This window comes from Cervus canadensis, chromosome 24 (assembly GCF_019320065.1).
Source record: "Cervus canadensis isolate Bull #8, Minnesota chromosome 24, ASM1932006v1, whole genome shotgun sequence".
NCBI classification, from domain to species: domain Eukaryota; kingdom Metazoa; phylum Chordata; class Mammalia; order Artiodactyla; family Cervidae; genus Cervus; species Cervus canadensis.
This window is the reverse complement of record NC_057409.1, coordinates 45,944,078-45,966,129: the sequence shown is the minus strand read 5'-3', so window position 1 is coordinate 45,966,129 and position 22,052 is coordinate 45,944,078. Positions and strand designations below refer to the sequence as shown.

Below are 22,052 nucleotides of genomic sequence, written 5' to 3'. Positions count from 1 at the left end.
TATCTTACATTATTCTCCTGACTTCACATTTTATTTTAGTTATCTGAGTACATTTTACTTTTCACTACCAGACTGTCAGCTCCTGAAGATCAGGCACTTTTACTTTTTGGGCACTCATACAAGTGGTCCTGTGTGTCTGTGGATGCAAAATCCACAGATAGGGCGGACCAACTGTGCTGCACCATTTTATATAAAGGACTTGAGCATCTGTAGGTTTTGGTATTTGCGAGGGCCCTGGAACCAAAGTCCTACAGACACCAAAGGGACAATGGCATAAGAGCTAGATTAGCAGTTCTCAAAATGTGACCTCAGACCAGCAGCAGGACCAGCCGGGATCTTGTTAGACATGCAACTTTCTGGGTCCCACCCTAGACCTGTGAATCAGAAACTCTAGGAAGTGGTCTAACAACCTATGTTTTAACAGTCTTCCATGCGAATCTAATGCACACTCACATTTAGTACTGGTAGGAAAGAACTTCTTGATTATAAGCAGCCTTCAATAAAGTAAGACATAGCTAAACTGTTCACTGTCTATCATTTAATATTATATTGGCATATAATTCTCTCAAAACACTAAAAATATGAGTCAACTATCCATTATTACTTTGTGCTAAGTCGTTTCAGTCATGTCCAACTCTGTGTAACCCTATGGACTGTAGACCTCCAGGCTCCTCCGTCCATGGGGATTCTCTGGGCAAGAATACTGGGGTGGGCTGCCAGGCCCTCCTCCAGGGGGATCTTCCCGACCCAGAAATCGACCTTCTCTCTTACGTCTCCCACACTGGCAGTTGGGTTCTTTACCACTAGCACCACCTGGGAGGCCCTTTATCAATACTACTTTACTACTTAATCAATATCTTAAATCTAACTTATACATTTTGAAGGGTTTATTAAAAATTATAAAAATGATAACATAATAATATTTTTTGTAAAGTTCAAAGATAAGGTTAAGTTTTAGAACTAGTTTTTTAAAAAATAAAAACAAAGAATGATAATCACAAAATTCAAGATCAGGGTTACATCTGGGGAAAGTAAATGGAAAAGAGGGGAGAAGGAGAAGTACATAAAGAGACCCATGTCACTAGTAACATTTCAGGTGCTGAGTTGGGTAGTGAATTCACAGATATTCATTACATTGCTGAAATTAATTAATTATGGCCAAGCATAGATCAATGGTGATAGTATTTCATGAACTAAAGGTTATTAATTAATCTGATTCTGTGTGCTCTGAGATCCACAGAAAAACTTTAAAGAGATAAAAAATATTTGTCACAACGTGTCCATAGTATTAACATGGTGCATGATGTATCATGAACATGATGTAAACTTTATGATGTTTAATGCTAATGGTACCTGTGTGCGATTGAATGCCACTCTTGCAAAGACAGCTTGGGACACACTGGCTCTCTTCAACTCATCTCTGACTTGCTGGTAGATATCTGGAGATACTTCCACAGAGGAGTTGGTTGGCTCCGGCTTAACTGCTCTGGGAATGGGCGGGTGGTTCAAGAACTGCTGGTTGATGGCTTGGGGATGCTGGTGAGCCAGAAGCCGGCTGACGGCGATCTGCTGGTTGATCAGATGGGCCATGGCGATCTGCTGCCTGACGAGCTGTGGGCTGAGTTGGGGAGAAAGGAGACCGGGGCTCATGATGGGCTGCAGCGCGGGCACTTGGTTTCGGATGGGAGTGCTGTGGTGGATTTGGCTATGAGGAGACTGTTCGTTGGTCTTCCCCAGGGAGGCCAGCTGGTTCATATTTGGTAAATGCATTGGACGCTGGCCCAGAACACAATAGTCTGAAAGGTTTTCTCGTTCCACTCTTTCCACTGTTAAGAGATAAAAAGGATAATTTGTCATTATCATCATTAGTATAATTTGTTGCTGATACATGTAGTTTTAAATTATATTTTTGGTATAGTAATGAAAAAGATTTTTTTCATATAAAGCTGGAAGACCCAGAGTAAAAGTGAGTCATCTTTTCCTGAAAAAAAGGTTACAATAATAAATTTTTCCATAGGTTATGATATGGAAGTAAAAATATTTGCCTTTTTTTAATTTCTAAAGGTAGGCATTTTATTAAATAGCCAAGACAGAAACAACTAGCCATTACAAATTCTAAATCTTCTCATGTTTCCAAGCTCTTATCACCTCCTTCATTATTCACTGTGGTAAAAAAAAAAAAAAAAGCTGTTTTTCTTTTTTTTTTTAAAGCTGTTTTTCATCTTCTGTAGTTTGTGGTTAACGGTGTCATTCATGGGTATCAGGAAATGACAAGGACAACATCTTCTGCCAAATTAACTGCTATCTCCTAATAAAAATCTCACATAAATACTATTATACAACTATGGAGACATTTATATAATTTGCCTGTCTCATAGTATATCCTTTCAACTCCTCACTTGCTATCTTTTCTATAGGAATGTATCTTTAAGACATGGATATTTTAATGATTGTGATATGCACTAGAATAAGAAAAAGTCTCACAAAATTAATAATATCACCTTGATTTGCCATTTGTTTGCTAGGACCACTGCATTCTCTTGGCAAAACTCTGTTAGCCTTTAACCTGCTTTCAAGATTGCTGGGAGAAATATCAATAACCTCAGATATGCAGATGACACCACCCTTATGGCAGAAAATGAAGAAACTAAAGAGCCTCTTGATGAAAGTGAAAGAGGAGAGTGAAAAAGTTGGCTTAAAACTCAACATTCAGAAAACTAAGATCATGGCATCCAATCCTATCACTTCATGGCAAATAGATGGGGAAACAATGAGAACAGTGAGAGACTTTATTTTCTTGGGCTCCAAAATCACTGCAGATGATGACTAAAGCCATGAAATTAAAAAACGCTTGCTCCTTGGAAGAAAACCTATGACCAACCTAGATGGCATGTTAAAAAGCAGAGACACTACTTTGCCAACAAAGGTCTGTCTAGTCAAAGCTATGGTTTTTCCAATAGTCATGTATGCATGTGAGAGTTGGACTATAAAGAAATCTGAGCGCCAAAGAATTCATGCTTTTGAACTGTGGTGTTAGAGAAGACCCTTAAGAGTCCAGTCAGTCAGTTCTAAAGGAAATCAGTCCTGAATATTCATTGGAAGGACTGACGTTGAAGCTGAAACTCCAATACTTTGGCCACCTGATACAAAGAACTAACTCATTGGACTTTACCCTGATGCTGGGAAAGATTGAAGGCAGGAGGAGAAGGGGATGAGATGGAAGAAGGGGAAGGAGAAGGAGAAGGAGGACAAAGGATGAGATGGTTGGATGGCATCATCGACTCAATGGACATGAATTTGAGTAAGCTCTGGGAGTTGGTGATGGACAGGGAAGTATGACTAAGTGACTGAACTGAAGTGAACTGATTTACGATTAAATAAAATTCTCCCTTTCTCCAGGTTATTTTTCCTATATGTTTTATTGTACTTTAGTAAAGATTTAAGGAATAACTTTGAAAGGGAGAAAAAGGAAAGTATCATGTGTGTTCAAACGTGAGGCAGTCCTTTCTTCCCTCAAGAATATTTCTCAAGAAAGACTCACAGCAAAAAAAAAAAAAAAGTCACATCATACCAAATCAAATCCTTATCTAAATCTCTGTATTACATTATTATGTAAAGCTAAGGTTTGTTTGGGGAAAACACATTAGGCTGAAACAACCTCTATCTTTGCCAGCTTCAATGCTTGTGGATATAATCTAACAAAAACTGTGTTATGCTGTTGTTTTTATTTTGACACTCTGCTTGAGGCATTCTATTAATATTTCCCCAGGCCTGAACCCAGGCCCTGGCAGTGAAAGCATGTAATACCAACCACTGGGCTTCCAAGGAATTTCCCCAGAATCTGATAAAGCAAAAATTCCACATGGATTTAGTAATTTTTTCTTACAATTGGAAATGCTGTATATGATTATGGAAAAGTCTATTGGTATTACTTTAAAGAAAACTACTTTGAGTGATTACATGCTAGAGAGCAGAAAAGTATTCACCTGTAAGACAAATTTTTAAAATAATCACACCTTTCAATATGCAAACAGTGCTTGTAAATTCGCACATAGCTTACAGTGATAGAATCATAATTGATCAAAAAAGTACTGAGTCTCACAAACTAAGATAATGAACTTATAGTTGCCAGGGGAAAGGGACACTTAGGAAATCTGGAATGATCATGTATACACTGCTATATTTAAAATGTATAACCAGCAAGGACCTATTGCTCAATGTTATGTGATAGCCTGGATGGGAGAGGAGCTTGGGGGGAAATGGATACATGTATATGTATGGCTGAGTTCCTTCACTGTTGACCTGAAACTATCACAACATTACTAACTGGCTATACCCTAATACAAAATAAATTTCCAAAGAAAAAGTACTGAGTCTCAAAATATTTAGGCAAAAGTGATGTGTGCTGGAAAACTGGGTGAGATGACTCAAAACAGAGAATTTAGAGAGAACAAAGTCACTAGAATCAAGTCATAGGTAAAGTATTTGAAAAAAACCAATCAAGAAAGTAATGTTTCTAAATTAATATTTTATATAACATGTGATTTTTAAATACATACAAGGAAGCAAATTAATACATTAACAATGTAAATATATACCTGGTCATTTTATTACATGTCTAAAGGCTTTTATATTTAAAACTTCTAACTGGTAAAGCACATAGACATCCATATCTTGGGAGCACCTTATATTCAGACATATACAATATTTTTTCATGATTTTTTAAAAAACTGAATGATTGCTTAACTTTCCTATGAACTCCTAAATAAGTCAAAAGTTTACTTCAAGCTTCTTTAAGACTTCAATTCATAACTTAATCCTTTCGAAGTAATTCATATATTTTGTATTCACCTTTCCTTCATAAAGTTCAAGGTAAACAAATTATTTTAATCTTATCCTCTAAAGGCAAATATTTTTCAGGTATTGTAATAAGACGCACTTAAAATCAAACCAAGCAAATAGTTAAGAGCCTTTGAGCAAGGTAATCTAACACAGTTTTCACAGGACAGAAGTTGCTATTGTAAGCTCCTCACTGAAAGAAGTGAAGAAGGTATGGAAGAAGGTATTCCATGCAAAGGGAAATAAAAAGAAAGCTAAAGTAGCAATGCTCATATCAGACAAATAGACTTTAAAATAAAGACTGTTATAAGAGACAAAGAAGGACACTATATAATGATCAAGAGATCAATCCTAAAAGAATACATAACAGCTGTAAATATACATACAACAAACGTAGTAGCACCTCAATATATAAGGCGGATACTAACAGCCATAAAAGGAGAAATTAACACAATAATCGTGGGTGACTTTAACACTCCACTTCTGTCAATGGACAGATCATCCAAACAAAAAATCAATAAGGAAACAAAGGCCTTAATTGCTATATTAGACCAGATGGGCTTAATTGATTTTTATAGAGCATTCTGTTGAAAAACAACAGAATACACATTTCTCCCAAGTGCACATGGGACGCTCTGCAGGATCAACCATGTGCTGGGCCACAAAGCAAGCCGTGGTAAATTCAAGCAAATTAAAACTGTATCAGGCATCTTTTCTGACCATGTGCTATGAGATTAGAAATAAACTACAAGAAAAAAACTATTTTGAGAAAACCACAAATATGTGGAGGCTAAATCATACATTACTAAACAACTAATGAATCACTGAAGAAATCAAGGAGGAAATAAAGTATCTAGAAACAAATGAAAACAGAAGCACAATGATCCAAAACCTATGGAATGCAGCAAAAGCAGTTCTAAGAGGAAAGCATGGCAATACAATCTCACCTCAGGAAACAAGAAAAATCTCAAACAACAACTGAACCTTACACCTAAAGCAACTAGAGAAAGATAAACAAACAAACAAACAAAAAACCCCTGAAGTTAGCAGAAAGAAAAAAAAGCATAAAGATCAGAGCAGAAATAAATGAGAGACAAAGACGACAGTAGCAAAGACCAATGAAACTAAAAGTCGGTCCTTTGAAAAGATAAACAAAATTGATAAACCTTTAGCCAGACTCACCAAGAAAAAAAAAAAGAGGAGGACTCAAATGAATAAAACTAGACATGAAGAAAGAGACTTTACAACTGACACACAGAAACACAAGCGATCATAAGAGAACTCCACAAGCAGCTGTGTGCCAATAAAACAGACAACCTGAAAGAAATGGACAAATCCTTAGAAAGTCACAATCTCCCAAGACTGAATCAGGAAGGAATAGAAAACATTAACAGACCAACCACAAGCACTGAAATGCCCAACAAACAGAAGGCCTGGATGGATTCACAGGTGAATTCTATCACACATTGAGAGAAGAGCTAATACCCATCCTTCTGAAAAGGTTCCATAAATTGAAGAGGAAGGAAAACTCCCAAACTCATTTTACAAGGCCACCATCACCCTTATACCAAAATCAGACAAAGGTACTACAAAAAAAAAAAAAAAAGATTATAGGTCAAATATCAATGATGAATACAGATGCAAAAATCCTCAACAAAATACTAGCAATCTGAATCCAATCAAGTGGGATATATCCCTACGATGCAAGGATTTTTCAATACCCACAAATTAATCAATGTGATACACCACATCAATAAATGAAGAACAAAGTTTCCAGAGTAAAATTATACTTCTCAGGCAGAAATACTTGCCCTCAGACATTCAATTCACTTTTGTTTGCTTGCTTTTTAATTCAGCCAAAATAAAGGCAAATTCAAGTAGCAAACTATGTTTTCGGGTACTTAAGAAGTAGATATTTTATTCATTTCTTTTTCTACAAAAAAAAAAAAAAGAAAAAGAAATATCCTCTTAATGCAAACATTCTTTGATCAAAAGCTAATTTTCCAAAATGTCACTATTTTCATTTTTCAGTACTTAATTACATTTGAGTTACTTTCTTGAGCTCTGGGAAATCTCTATGAACTTGGTGCAACAAGAATCAGAATAGTATCAGTCAATCTTTCTTTAAGATTCAGTCAGTTCAGTCACTCAGTGGTGTCCGACTCTTTGCGACCCCAAGGACTGCAGCACACCAGGCTTCCCTGATCATCACCAACTCCCGGGGCTTACTCAAATTCATGTCCATCAAGTCGGTGATGCCATCCAACCATCTCATCTTCTGTCGTCCCCTTTTCCTCCTGCCTTCAATCTTTCCCAGCATCAGGGTCTTTTCTAATGAGTCAGTTCTTCGCATCCTTTAAGATTATACATACTAATTCCCCTTTTCTAATGAGTTCCCAGATCCTTATAATTTCATATAGTTTAGAACAGTGACTGAGGAAGTATCTTTAGAGACATGTGGCCACATCATGAAGTACTAACTCATTAGTAAAGCACAATGAAGGCATTGCAAATTCAAATGCCTACACAGCCAGGTAGAGCGCAACAGCCAGAGAAGCCAGCCACAGAGATACTAGGAGAGAAGGTCTTCCAGTCCAAAGAGAGTAGTCACCACCTTGCCTCAGCCAGTTGTCTTTCTCATATTGTCATTTCTTTAGATGTTGTTTCCAAAAATATTTTTTTTTAATCTGGATTTTTGCAGGATAGCTCCTAAATTTAGGTACTGGCAAATAACTCCATTTTCAAAATACAAGAAAAGCCAAACAAAACATTTCTGAAAACTAGGTCCTGCCCATACACAGGTTACCAGTGTTAAAATTTTACTTATGAGAATAAAGATACCCCCTATGTTGTTACAGATGTTAAGGCAGACCTTATCCAAGAGCATCACAACAGGTATAGGGACCACTGCAATGGGATATTACAGTCAGGGAAAGAGACTGGGCCCAACTCCAAAAACTGCATGAGAAAGTGGGAATTTACAGCCAAGGAACAGACTGGGGGTCAGAGGTGGAAAATAACCAAAAGGAAACACCATGAGTAAGAGGGATTCTGGCTAAACTGACCTAACAGGATTCTTTGCTGAAGACAGGCCAGGGTGATCAGACATCACCTGGGGGATGTTACAGGATGAGGAACCCGATAAGAATGAGATATCGAGGCTGATCAGATATCAAGCAGGTTCTGGTTAAACTGACTTAGCAGGGTTCTCGTAAAACTGGACTTTACAAGGAAGTGCACAGATGAGCCTAGGAAAAGGTTCAAGAGCTTGTCTTAAGTTCGGTCAAAGAATGAGGCTTCATCAACATTCCCCGGGCCTTGACAGCTCTATCAATAAAAGGCAAATTCTTTACTTCAAATAATAAAGAAAAAAAAAATCATCATCCCAACTTTCAAAATGCCTGAAAATCAAATATCAAGCAGAGATTTTGTCAAATCTGAAAAACATTTTCTTCTGCTGCCACTCTTATACAAATAATATCAGAATAATATTTTAGCCTCTTATGTCACAGTAGGTGAAATACAAATACTTGGGAAAAAAAAACAAAAAAAGTCAGAGGAGCATCACAATGTACCAGACTCAACCTGAAAAGGGAGCTTGAACATTCATTACTTCTTTTCTCTCTTTTTTCTGACCTTCCTTCCTTCTTTCCTTCCTTTCCTTCCTCTCTCCCTCCTTCCCTCTCTTCTTCCCCTTTTCTTTCTTTTTAAATTATTTGAAAATAATCATAGTGACTAAAATGTAGACCTAATAGCAGTGCCTGATTTTGCATTTTGCTTTTTCACTCTGATAGAAAATATCAGGTTAAGCCTGTCTTAAATTAAACCAAGACCAAAGGAAGCCCTGGTTCTAAGGGCTCATCTTATCTCTACAATACTTAGCCATGGATCAGAAATCCTAAAAAACATGAAGAATAAAATGGAGTGCTGCGTCTCATGACAAAGGCAATGCTCACATTCACAACAGAACACATCCTCAATAAAGCCAAAATGCTTACTTATTAAAGAGACATTAAAAATACAACTGCTTCCAGAGTTTTACATCAGAGCTGCAATTTAATTCACAATGGATTTTGATTCTACCACTGCCAAAGTCCCTAAACATAATTTGTGGAATGGGAAGTGCCTGGGAAGGAATGATGTCCCCAGCTTCAAGTACAAGTCCCCAGCATGTGGCAAGTGGGGCTGAAACGCGTCTATGTTTAGTAGCAGAGCAGCTTTCTGTAGCTATTTTAACCTCTGGAGAAGGGTCCCAGTCCTGGGGCCTTGCAAGTGGGTAGTTCAAATCTGGAGTCTGCTCAAGTTTCTGAGAAACTCACAATTCCTGGGGGATCTTGATAATTCCTTTGAACTTTCTGGGACTGAGTGAAAATGACAAAGACTGGGAACAACTAGCTAACCATCCTTTGAGCTTCTGGGGTTGTATACAACTCCAAGAAGACGTTCTAACCAAGAGCACCCTATTAATATTAGCTATTCAATGCCTAAGACTGCTGGCTATGACAGGTTGTTCACAGTCAAGAAACTTGCACTCCTCCCCAGGGATTTATCTGTATTACAATGAAAAGGTATTTGGTTCAAAAAAAATCTCATTTTATTTCATGTAGTTTCACAGTACATCCAGGAAGTCAAGTATTTAAGAATCACAAATCCCTGACATATACATATGTATTTTAAAATGTTGCAGAAACATTTTCAATGCTCAAAAAATATGTCTATATGTAAATCTGTCATATTCCTATCTGGCACTTAATTTTTATTATAATTTCTTTATTGCAGTTTTGGGTAAATATGTTTTCAGCTATTGGGAAAGATGTACGGCATAAAAGTTAACAGCAGAGATTTCTAAGCCAGACTGCCAGGGTTTGAATCTCAGCTTGCCCATTTGGTAGATATGTGACCATGGGTAGGTTACTTAACTTCCCTGTGCCTTAGTACATTTAATGTGGGTTAAAAATTATGCCTACCTTGATGGATCCTTGTGCAGGTTAAATGAGTTAATATATGTCAACACTTGGAACAGTATCTGGTACTATGCAGTGTTTATCATTACTATCACTGTCCACCTTGTCCGTGTGTCTGTCTGTCTGTGTGTGCATGCTGACATACACAGATGGATGTACACTGAACATTTCAGGTCTGTGTCAAAGACATTAAAAATACAGTCCTATGAAACATCAAAATTTATATTTCGTGGAAGACTGTTAGAAATACAAACTCAGAATCTCTTTGAGTTTTTAATGTATGCCGAATTTCCAATTCTTATGTAAAGTTTGAGAATCAATGCCTGTATCACTTTTGCTTTTACTTACTGTCTTTTGAGAGTATACAAGATGCAGCTGCCAGGTGATTTTTATGTATTCGGAAATTTGAGAATCCTATTCTGTATTGTCTGGGCTTTTATGTTGTTGTCTTTTGAGATTATACCAGATATTTATAACCGTCATATTTCTTTTTTTTTTTTTTCTCTAAACCCTAATGACATTAAGGATTCAATCTTACTGAACTTTCACTATATCATTAAAGTTAGTTAAGTGGTAAGTATTAATCGTGTCTGACTCTTTGTGACCCTGTGAACTATAGCCCGCCAGGCTCCTCTGTCCATGGAATTCTCCAGACAAGAATACTGAAGTGGGTAACCATTCCCTTCTCCAGAGGATCTTCTCGATCCTGGGATGAAATCCAGGTCTCCTGCATCGTAGGCAGATTCTTTACAGTCTGAACCACCAGAAAAGCCCTCACTGTATTATAAATGTATCTAAACATTTTGAATTTTCTTCTCTATGATGTATCTTTAGTTTTTGTTGGTGATCATATTATACTGAAGAAGCATTGATTGGACCTGATATTAGAAAACTGCACTCAAATCTACATTCTAATTCTTACTAGCTCTGAGACCTCCTTTTGAGCAAGTTGGAGATTTCTCTGGATTTTAGTTTTGCTGTAGGGAAAATATCATTATCTTAGAATTGTAAGGGTAAATTTTAGATGATCAGTATCTACATGAAAGATCTTTGTTTAAATGTTACTGTACATTTCAGAAAATGTCTATATAATTATGATTAACAGATTAGCTTTGCCATTTCAAAATTAGGAAATTCTGACCATTCTGACCTGATTAGGACATTCTGACCAGTGTCTCCTGTTTCCCAAGGGTCACCTGAAGAATTGCAACCTTTCCTTTGGTTTAAGTAACAATGACATGTTACATCATATTGCTTTTTAAAACAAATCCCTACAGCTTAAAAGAATTCATTGTCAATTTAGAATCATATGCTTCAAAGCATACGCAGGAATGTGTTAGATTTAGCTTTTCCAAATGAGGCTTAATAGTTCATATCTTGACTTTCAAATTAGGAGACAGCAGAATAGATGGGAAATAAAAGTGACAACCTCACAACTCTGGAAATTAAATTTATAGGAATAGTATATAAATACAGCTTTATGCTTCAAAAATTACTATAAATAAAAAATGGAAAGAAAACTTAAGGAATAAAACATGCCTTAAATATATACAAGTTACATTCACATTAACCATAAAAAAGACGAAAAGGGTCCTACAGTAATTTTTTTTTAATTGAAGAATGAAAGTGATAGTCACTCAGTCATGTCTGAGTCTTTGTGACCCCATGGACTGTAGCCCACCAGGCTTCTCTGTCCATGGGATTTTCCAGACAAGAACACTGGAGTGGGATGCCATTTCCTTCTTCAGGGGATCTTCCCAACCCAGGGATCGAACCCGGCTCTCCAGCATTGCAGGCACTCTCTTTACCATCTGAGCCACCAGGGAAGCCCCAACTGAAGAACAGTTGATTTACAATGTTGTGCTGGTTTCAAGCATACAACAAAGTGATTGACTTACACATACATGTGTATATATCTATATTATTTTTCCAATTATTTTCCACTATAGTAAATTACATGATGTTGAATACAGTTCCCCGTACGATACAGTAAATCCTGATTGTCTCACACACAGAGAGAACTAAAGAAGCAGAGGGGCTCCCTGGATGACTCAGCAGTAACGAGCTCACCTGCAGCGCAGGAGACGCGGGAAGGGTGGGTTTGATCCCTGGCTGGGGAAGACCCCCTGGAGGAGGAAACGGCAACCCACTCCAGTATTCTTTCCTGAAAAACCCCAGGGATGGAGAACCCTGGCAGGCTACAGTCCAAAGGGTGGCAAAGAACCCGACACGACGACCAAGCAAGAGCATGCACGCAAAGAAACACACAGACACACACGGGAGTTTTTTTTCTTCAATAGCTTTTTTTTCTATTGCTTCTCTGTTAGATTTCATTGTTTTCATACTTCTATCTGCTATAGATGCTATAAAAAAGTAAACCCAGAAAAATTTCAGTACTCCAAATATACTCAAGTGACTTTATGCCCCAAAGCATACTTTCTGAAGAGGATTGATGAGCAAAAGGTGAAGCCATATACATAGAGTTATCTGCTAATCAAAGCGAGATGGCACAGGATAGGTGCAAAGAAGAGCAAACTGGGATTTTTAAAGCCTAAGTTCTAACTAGCTGGGGGATTTGGGGATGACCTGCAAAATGAGAAAGATTACCTGTAAGCTGGTTTTAAAGCAACCTTCCAGGTTATTCATCTAATAGCATAATAAACAGTATTGTTGCTAGGATTTTCAAAGCAACAGCCTTGCAATATTTGCTTCTGTTTTTCGACTCCTTGGCAAAAATTAAGACTTAATTCAAGATCTCTCTTTTTGTGAAACTCCCCAATGCAACAAGAATAATAGTAGTTTAGTAGTTGATACACTGGTAATAACAGCAATTGTAGTATTGCTCTTGCAAGTTTATCTGTCAACACTGCTTAAAAGACTGATAATTTTTTCCAGAAACATGAACCAAGTGTTTCAATGCAAACCTTAACAAAATTGCCTTTGAGAAAGAAGCCCTAGGGTTTTGTCCATAGTTATAATGAGTAGAAAGCAATGAATTGGGTAAAAGGCTTTGCACTGAGAAATTTCTGGAATTTCTGGCCTATGGATTTTTCCTTAAACCATTAAGATGCTTATGCAAATGTAAACAGATTAGCAAGAATGAGTGCTAATGGATTCCATAATAAGCTAACACTCTAAGTATTCACCAGAACAAATCCTGGAAGCCCTGGATAGAAGAACACAGCCAAATAAAAATGTGGGTGGGGGGAGTGAAGAGTAATTCATTTCTCTGTGCCTCCTTCAGCCTCAGAAAGTACTCTGGAAGCAATTCTACAAGGTAAGGAAAGGCTGACCATGTGGCACTCTTGGCAGAAAAGTTGCCAATCAAATCAATAGTTTGGAATGGGTACTCACATCTTGAGCACAGGGAAAAGATAATCTTGCGCGTACCATGCTGTGGATTTCCAAACCTCCACCCCAAGATCCTTGCGCCCTCAACCCTAACCCCCAAACCTTGGATCCTAATTTTAAGGATAATGATCCTGTCTAATACCAGAGAAGTTAGATAACTTGTTCAAGGTCAAATAGTAGTCCAAATGTAGACAAATATTTAGGAAAAATTAAAATGATTAGGGCTACTGGCTTTGGTCTTATAAGCATAATAAACAAATCACAGGGCCAGTAAAAACTAATGTTTGTTTGTTTTTTTCTCTTTTTCTGCACAACCCAAAGTGGAGTTCTCAGGGACTAAATGCTTCACAAGTACTTTTGTTATATTTCCTTCAGATAAAAATATTTTTATTCTTAGTGTATTGCAGATAACTTCAAGCCTTCTACCATTTATATAGTAGTTGAGGTTCTGAGCTAACCCTTAACACATCACTATCATTTAATTCTCACATAAAAACTGTATCGCATAGATATTATTATGCCACCTTATTGACAAAGTTGAAGCTCAGGGTTAAAAAAAAAAGGAAAACAACAATGTCATAAATTTATTAAAGCAAGTAACAGAATTCAAACCTATGTCTTTAGGACCTTAAAGCCTTTGTCCCACTGCTTATGCTAAACTGCCCAACTTGGGACATGTGGCTGTTATTCATTTTAGGGTCTGAGTCAGGACTTACCAACTTTCCAAGAGACATGTCCCACTTTCTGCTTGTATACGTATGTGCAGGTGTGCATGTGGTCCACACATGCAGAGGCGACATGATGAGGGGCTGACTCATCTGAGGGGCAGGGGCTCTCCCTGCAGCCTACACCCTGTACCCTGCAAACCTGCCTGATGCGACAGACTGCAGAACCAGTCAGTTCTGAACGGTGAGGAAATTACTGATTTTTCCCAACTGCATGAGCTAATCACTAAAATAGGGTGATCCACATTTGCTTTTTAATTGTTTTAATTCATAGGAGAGAATTTATCAATTACTTTGTACTTATTTATTAATCAGCTACATGTATCAGGTCCTTGAGAGTCCCTTGGACAGCAAGGAGATCAAACCAGTCAATCCTAAAGGAAATCAACTCTGAATATTCCCTGAAGGGACTGATGCTGAAGCTGAAGCTTCAATACTTTGACCACCTGATATGAACAGCCAACTCACTGGAAAAGACCCTGATGCTGGAAAAGACTGAAGACAAAAGAAGAAGAGGGTAGCAGAGGATAAGATGTTGGAGAGCATCACCAATTCAATGGACATGAACTTGGGGGAACTCTAGGAGCTGGTGAGGGACAGGGAGGTCTGGCGTGTCACAAAGAGTCAGACATGACTTAGCGACAAACAACACATGTGCCAGTTATGACGACAGCCCCTACAGATACAGTGCTGAATAACACTAGCTTGAAAGAGCTCTATCTATAGATTTGCTTCAGACAGTTTAACAGCTTGGTACAGAGACGGACCTTCAGCAACTGCCTACGATATAAGATGCATTTCTATTTGATGATAAAACATAGCTCCTTTAATCCCTATTTTGTTGTTATTAGCAATTCATTCTAGTCATCTGTAATATAAATTTGCACTTACTATATTTATTTTCATGAATCTTCCCATTCTTTTACTTTTGTTGCTGCCAAAAAGCTTTATCCCCAAATGAGTGCCATCAGCATGGATTCCCTCCTGACTGATGACACATGAATCACATAACTGAGAGCTTTTGCAAGCACTCTTTTTAAGCTCTGTAAATATGAAGCATTCATTTGAAACAAAAAATAAAATGGGGTATGCACACTCATATAACATGGTAATAACTTGAGAATCTCAGGAAATCACAATAAATTCACATGAATGAACTACTATATGAAATTGGTGGCATACCATTTTAACCTATGTAAATGGCAATTACATCTGATTCAACCTGATATTTATTTAGACTCCTCTCTCTGAACTGGGCTACACATCAACATTAAAAAGCCCTACTGTCCACCCAAAGTCTTTCACTGAGTTAATTTTTTAAAATGTAAACATAACACTAATTTTCCTGACGAACCAGAACAGCATCATGTCTGCCAATACTGAACATGCCCAATCGCTGAAAATACTTCTGATTTTTTCTGTCTTAGTCAATAACTGTAGGTCCAAAGTCAATTTGTTATATAAAAACTGCTTTTTTTTACACAAACATAGACACAATTTCAAGAGCTGAAGCCAATATTCCATATATACCAGATATAAATCCCACACCACTGGAAATTAAAAACAAAACTATAACCAGAAGAGTTCACTAAATATAATTAAAGAAAATATTAGGAGTCTGAAAGGGCTGAAGGGCAAAAAAAAAAAAAAAGCTAAGTCTTTTAGGACTATGAAACCTAAAGATTTTTTTTTTCCCTCTAAATTTGTTAAAGAGAATCTGTCTCTGGATTGAGAATTCGCTTGCAAAGTCTCTGCCTAGAGCAAGATATTCAGAGCCAACTTGTTAACTCCTAATAAAACAAGGCTTGGAAGGAAAATGCTTCCAGCCCATAAGCAAAGTGTACCAGCCGGCATTGTGATAATACCCCAAATGATTGGTTTTCTTAGGTATATTTTCCCCTTATTATCAACTTCCTTTTTCCATCATACTAAGATCCACAAAAAATATATATCTACCATAAAGCAACTTGAATCTGAACACCTTTGTGTTTTGACAATAAAAGGTCACATAGGACCCATTATGTTCCATGGAAAAAGTGAGCACTGTCCACCTTTGCTGCATCAGAACACTCTTGTCCCTCTTGGTGTCAAATAATGCTTTATCATAGTTTGATAACACTGGTCATTTCAAATATTCTTACAGCTTTCTGAATAGATTAAAGTTACCTATATCTAATGATACCTTGATTCTCACTCTTTGTTTAAATCTGAAACCACAATTTCAGGGGTAAATTGACACATGATAAAAAAAAAATCACATTTTAGAAACTCAACAGTATTGTTCAGGAGTATTCTATGTGGATTAATTCTTTACTTTAACCTATTAAGGAAATGTTAGTCAAAGAAACTATCAACCCATAATTCATTCTTTTCCACTGGCCATTCTCTTTGATTTCATAAGACTCAAATGTTTGGGGCTGTTATTTTTAGTAAACTACTCAATAAACTAGCTGGAAATACCTCCAAGGGATGTTTCTCTTAGGCTATATAAATGGTCTCTAATTTTTATTTAATAAAGGTGTTACTGTCTCTTTCAGTGGAATTAATTAACAGTTGTTAAATCTTTAGCTCAGAAAGTAATTAATAGAAAAAGAGAATGATTTTAACTGATAACTAATTTGCTAAGGATATTTATTATATGAATTAAATAAGCAAAAACTTTCTTTTTTCTCTCAATTGAGACATCCAATAGCAAATAAGATTAGTCACAGTATAACATGTGCAAAAATAAAACTGTTCTAAGTGTGTATGTTCAAATAAATTCATCTATATTAAATTCTATTAATATCTACAATATTCAAAGTCCTATGTTCACAGGGCTTGGAGAAGGTAACAAAATGGATGAGTCCTACAGATGTTCTTTCAAGGAATTTTTGGTCTAATAGGGAGACTATTCAAGGATTGAAACTCCTAGTAACATGGAACTTAGAGGGTGACAGCTTGAAAGGATAAATGTTAGAACTCATAGCCTGACTTGTACTCCAGATGATTCTAGATTTATGTCCACTCTTATGGGAGTTCAGAAGTTCAAGGTCAGATAATCTCAAATTCTTGCACAGGGTAAGAACCAGTCAAACAGTGAGTTAAACAATTATCTACCATAGACAGTTGGTGGTCCTAGCATTCTGTATTTGAGAGCTTCGAGCACCTTGCAAACCTAAGTGCTTTTCTGTTTTAACTCTGTAAATCATCTGAGGAAACACAAATATTAATTTTCATTTAATCAATCAAGAGACCAAGAGAATTCTGACTTCAACCTACTGGTTTCCCCAAAATAAGAGGATGTCACCACACTCGTAACAGATTTTAAATCTGGACATTTGCTAGTCGGCATACAATAGCTCTCATTTCACAACTCTGTGGTATCTTCATCAGGCACCATCAGATCTATCTTTGTTTTAGCTTTTGTTTCCTGGCAATACAAATGGAAATCTGAAACTATGAAAAATTTAAGTTTGTGAAAGGAAAAGTTGAGAACTAAAGAGACCAGAACCACAACCTTTAACCACATCATCCCAATTCAACTCCTTGTTTCTCTCTGTTTCCCAAACATATTTGGTCCAGAGCCTATTTCAGAGCTCCACACCTAGCCCCCATCCCAACCATTCTCTCCCTCACTGCTAGATAATCGGACATAATGGCCTCCTTTGGCTCCATCCTCTTTCTCCTGAGTATCAGGGTGGGGGTGGAAGTTATGGCCCTCAGGCCTGATGATGCAGTTAGCTGCTCTTACATCCTTTCATCACTCAGTCGCTATCTGTGCCCTCACTTCCTTATAACCTTCCATCTCTGATGTATATAACTTCTCTTCGTTTTCACGTGACAAGGAAATAGCTCCCTCCAATGTCATCATGGTCCCTTTTTTGACAAAGCTAAGAGCTTTCCGGGGCTTCCTAGGTAGCTCAATGGTAAAGAATCTACCTGCCAATCAATGCAGGAGATGCAAGAGACGTAAGTTGGATCCCTGTGTTGAAAAGATCTCCTGGAGAAGAAAATGGCAACCCACTCCAGTACTCTTGCCTGCAGAATCCCATGGACAGAGGAGCCTGGAGGGCTACAGTCCATGGGGGTCACAAAAGAGTTGGCCACAACTAAGTGACTAAACAACAACAAGGGCTTCCAATCTCCTCTTCTCCTCCTCTTGCCCCTGTCCCCCTTGATAACATTTCTCCACTGGTAACCCATCTTCCCTTGACTTCCATGAAGCCTCACTTTCTCTCTAATCATGTCTTCTAACCCCTGGCCCTTTTATGCCTCAAAGCTTCCAATCCCTGCTTGTTCTAACTCTCTCCTTCAGAGAATCCTCCTTTGGTATCATTTTAACTATTATATCCAAAAAACTGGCTACAGAATCCATTCTCTAGCCTGTCTTTTGGTAAGCTGGCTCTGCACCTTAACAGCCCAGTGGGTATTTCTCACTAGCTCACCAATTCTCTGAAGCACCAGCAACTTCCTCTCAGTTTATAGCATCACGTTTCTGTCAAAACCATCCAAGGGTCACTTAAGCTCAAAACCTTGGACTCTACTTTGATTTTCCTTTCTCTCCCCACTGACATAGTGAATCAGTCACCTCTCTCTTTCCCATTTCTGCCACCAAAGCCACAGCCACTCCCTCACATCTTTACTTCCGTGTGTTACTGCAGTAGATTCTAGCTTGCCTGGATTCTCCAGAGTGTGCACGCCAGCCCCTTCCTCTCATTTGCCTCCCCTCCTGCCAGACACATTCACATCCATACCCTGGTTTCAGATGGCTTCTAGAAGACTTTTTTAAACTGTCATTATCATGATCATTATTTCACTTCATTGCTGAAAAACTTTCAGTGATTCTCAGAATGTCTCAGCTGGGCTTTCAGAGTGCCCTAAGATGTGTTCACTAGCTTTCCAACTTCATTTTGCACCACGGTAACACAAAAGCTTCTCACAGCCAAGTCCCAAACATTTCTGCTCTTTCACCAATGCCTGGTGCCACCGTCAGTCCCTCATCCAGCCATGCTCTAGCTTATCCTTTTCACCAATCAAAAACCTTAGCCATTCCGGGCATGTTATATTCACAGGATCATGATAAATGCCCTGCCATTCTAGACACATTGGACAACCGCCCGTAATTTCCTAAACACACGATGCTCTTGCGCACCTCTGCACCTACACTGATGAACTGCAGCTTCCTGAAAGGTTCTTCCTTCTCCTTGTCCTCTCGGAGAAAAGCTCTGTTTGTCCTAAGGTTTAACTCATGTGCTACTTCTTTTTTAATTATCCCTTACCCCCAACCAAACCTGACATCCAGCAGGTGTAATTTATGGACCTTCTTCTGTGTTACCACTGCACTAGTTTATATCACTGCTATATATCTGCCAGATACACTTACAGGGTCTCCTCCCCGCTAGGATGAGGCAACACAACTAGAGGTAGGAACCATATCTTACGTGTTTCTGAATGTCTCTCTGCTTCTAGCATTGAATATGGGCTATAGTAGAGACATTCACTAAACATTTAATCAAAATTAATCATCTAATTGTGACTGTAACTTTCTTGCAGAGGACTATATAATGATCCCTACTTAAAATCCTGCCAGGTAGACGACTTCTTTCTGAATGATAATAAAAGATGTTATATTATTAATTATTTCATAGAGAATATAGGCTTTTTAAAACCAGGAACCATGTCTATAATTCTTTCAAACTGCAATGGATAGATTCATAGATGGAAAAATGAAGAGGTTAGAAAAGTAGGTCCTTTTCCTCCTTCCATTCTGTTTTAACATATGTTTTTAAATAGCTTCTGCTGTGCTGTGCTTAGTCACTCAGTCAAGTCCAACTCTTTGCGACCTCATGAGCTCCCCTGTCCATAGAATTCTCCAGGCAAGAACACTGGAGTGGGTTGCCATGCGCTCCTCCACGAGATCTTCCCAAACCAGGGATCAAACCCAGGTCTCCCAGACTAAAGGAGGATTCTTTATCGTCTGAGCCACCAGTGGTGGCTACTACCCAAATGGCTTATAAGCAGTATAAGTATGAGAAGATAGCAAGTTGGTTTCATCTACAAACCACATTGTTGACAAACGATTGTTTTCGTTCTTTAAACATTTATGAATAAATACGTCCAGGCTAAAGAAACAGCTACCAGTACAGCTAGAATAAGCTTCTTAAAATCCAATTAAGAAATGAGTCCACATCGGAGGTGAGGTTCCATGGCATTTCCCACGTGCCACTGTTCCACTTAGCGATACTACCAACAAGCTCCTAATCTGAAGGTCAGCGAGGGTAAGGTGACCAGTGAATGCACATCAGTGATCACCAGTGTAAACGCACAAGGCTCTTTCAAATGTAGGAAAACCAGTAAGATGGAAAGTGCTTGTTTGCAGAAGTGATGCTTCTATTCAATGAATCTAATATTCATATAAAATTCAAGGATTTGATGTTGTCATTATTTTACGCAAGGTATACTACAGGCAGAGGGCAGACAAACTTCCTTGCCAAACACCTTAATTTAGATTCAAAACTGAAAGCAAATTTCTTTCATGACTCAGAAGCATTAGGTAGACGAAAGTTAAGTTACTTTGACCTCATCAGAGCTAAACAACAGCAGAGGGAGAAGTCCCGGCAGTTGATTAAAGGCATTGTCCTGACCACCATGGCTAAGCAAGGACCGCCTTGTGGAACCAGGTCAGAGGACACTCATTTCTCTATTCAACTTCGAGGCGCCACTTTGTAAATGACACAATCATTTTTGGGTACAAGAGGTGCTTTAAATGTGGTAACATTATATCATTTCAGCTATAATGATCATAATTACTTATTTCTTTTAATCACAACCCACTTAACCACTTTAGTACAGAGGACTAGTTCAAGGAGTTTAATTTTCATTCAACATCTAATCTTTGTGTTTACTGAAACCCTTCACGGGCTTTGTTTACTGTCTGCTTGCTGGCCTGGACGTTTGATCTTGCAAGACTAGATCAGACAGGGTCAGATAAAATACTGATTACTAGAATAAACCAGGCTTGAGGAAGTAACACTGGTTTTTAAAAATCCTTATTTCTCCCAGCTTTTTAATATTTTGCAAAATAAGCTCAAATAAACAAATAAAATTAAGACAACTAGCAATCAGAGGTTCTTGAGCAATGATTGAGAAAAGGAAAGTGATGGGGATAATTTTGCTTTCTAGCCAAAGTATGGGGTTTGGTTAGGTCTGTTCATTCTAGTGGTATTATTTTATGACACAAACAATTTTGTGAGATCCACTAGATTTGTGTAAACTTTCAATGACCCCTTAATTCTTGTGACATATTAAATACTTGAGATTGACCTGACCAAAAATGATAGTTCACTTTGCTTTTGGTGCCAGATGGAAAACATTTTAAATATAAAGTTATTTTCTTTTAACTTATTAGTTTTTAATTAGGGAACATTTAAAATATACCATCCATTCTTTGTTAACATACTTTCTTACTCTTATAAGCTCCCCTGTGAAAGCAGATTGCCAGAACAACATAATTTCTAATAGTATTGCACATAATTGCCACTTACCTTCATAAAAATGATGGGGCAAGTTTATGTCTAAATAGATTTAATACATAAGATGACTTAGGTTAAAAAAATTAGGTGTTTTAATAAAATGTGTAGCACATAAGAAAGAAAAATTCATAGGTAAATTTCATATAACCCCTAGAATTCTTCAAAATAATTAACAGCATGAATGCTTCTAGGTCCCTGTGGATTAACCTTGTGTCCAACACTAAAATTCCTACATAAACAATTGTTAATATTGCGCTTTTTGTTTTGCTTTGCTTTTCCACAAAGTATACCTTTTTTTCCCCTTAAACCTGGGAGTTTATATGAGTTCTACATTGTAGAAGCTGGGCCAGAAGCAATTACAGTATGAGATGAACAGCAATAAAAAAAATGCCATCTAAAGCAAGCAACTATGCCATTCACCCACTTCATTTTCTTCAATATCAAAAACTCCTGGGAAGTATGTTCATAGTTCTGATCTTTAAAACCATAGTATACAAACTGTCTCCCCATCTATCCTAAATTAACACTAATGTTAACTCAAATACGTCTGTGTCAACTATGATTGTCTTTGAAATTAAAGGAAAAAGGTAAACAGAATGTGCTTTGCTATGATCACTGGGGAAAATAAAGTTAACATGCTAAGCCAAACCAACTTAGGA

General features: G+C 37.6%; 1 protein-coding gene across 4 annotated transcripts in view; it reads right to left on the bottom strand.

The window, feature by feature from the left end:
* SATB2 (SATB homeobox 2) overlaps positions 1 to 22,052 on the bottom strand; it is a 212,429-nt gene that overhangs the window by 73,510 nt on the left and 116,867 nt on the right. For all 4 annotated transcript variants that reach the window (XM_043445524.1, XM_043445523.1, XM_043445522.1 and 1 more), the window contains one exon: positions 1,354 to 1,826. In XM_043445524.1, the coding sequence (XP_043301459.1) occupies positions 1,354 to 1,826 (473 nt within the window). The remainder of the gene's footprint in view (positions 1 to 1,353; positions 1,827 to 22,052) is intronic.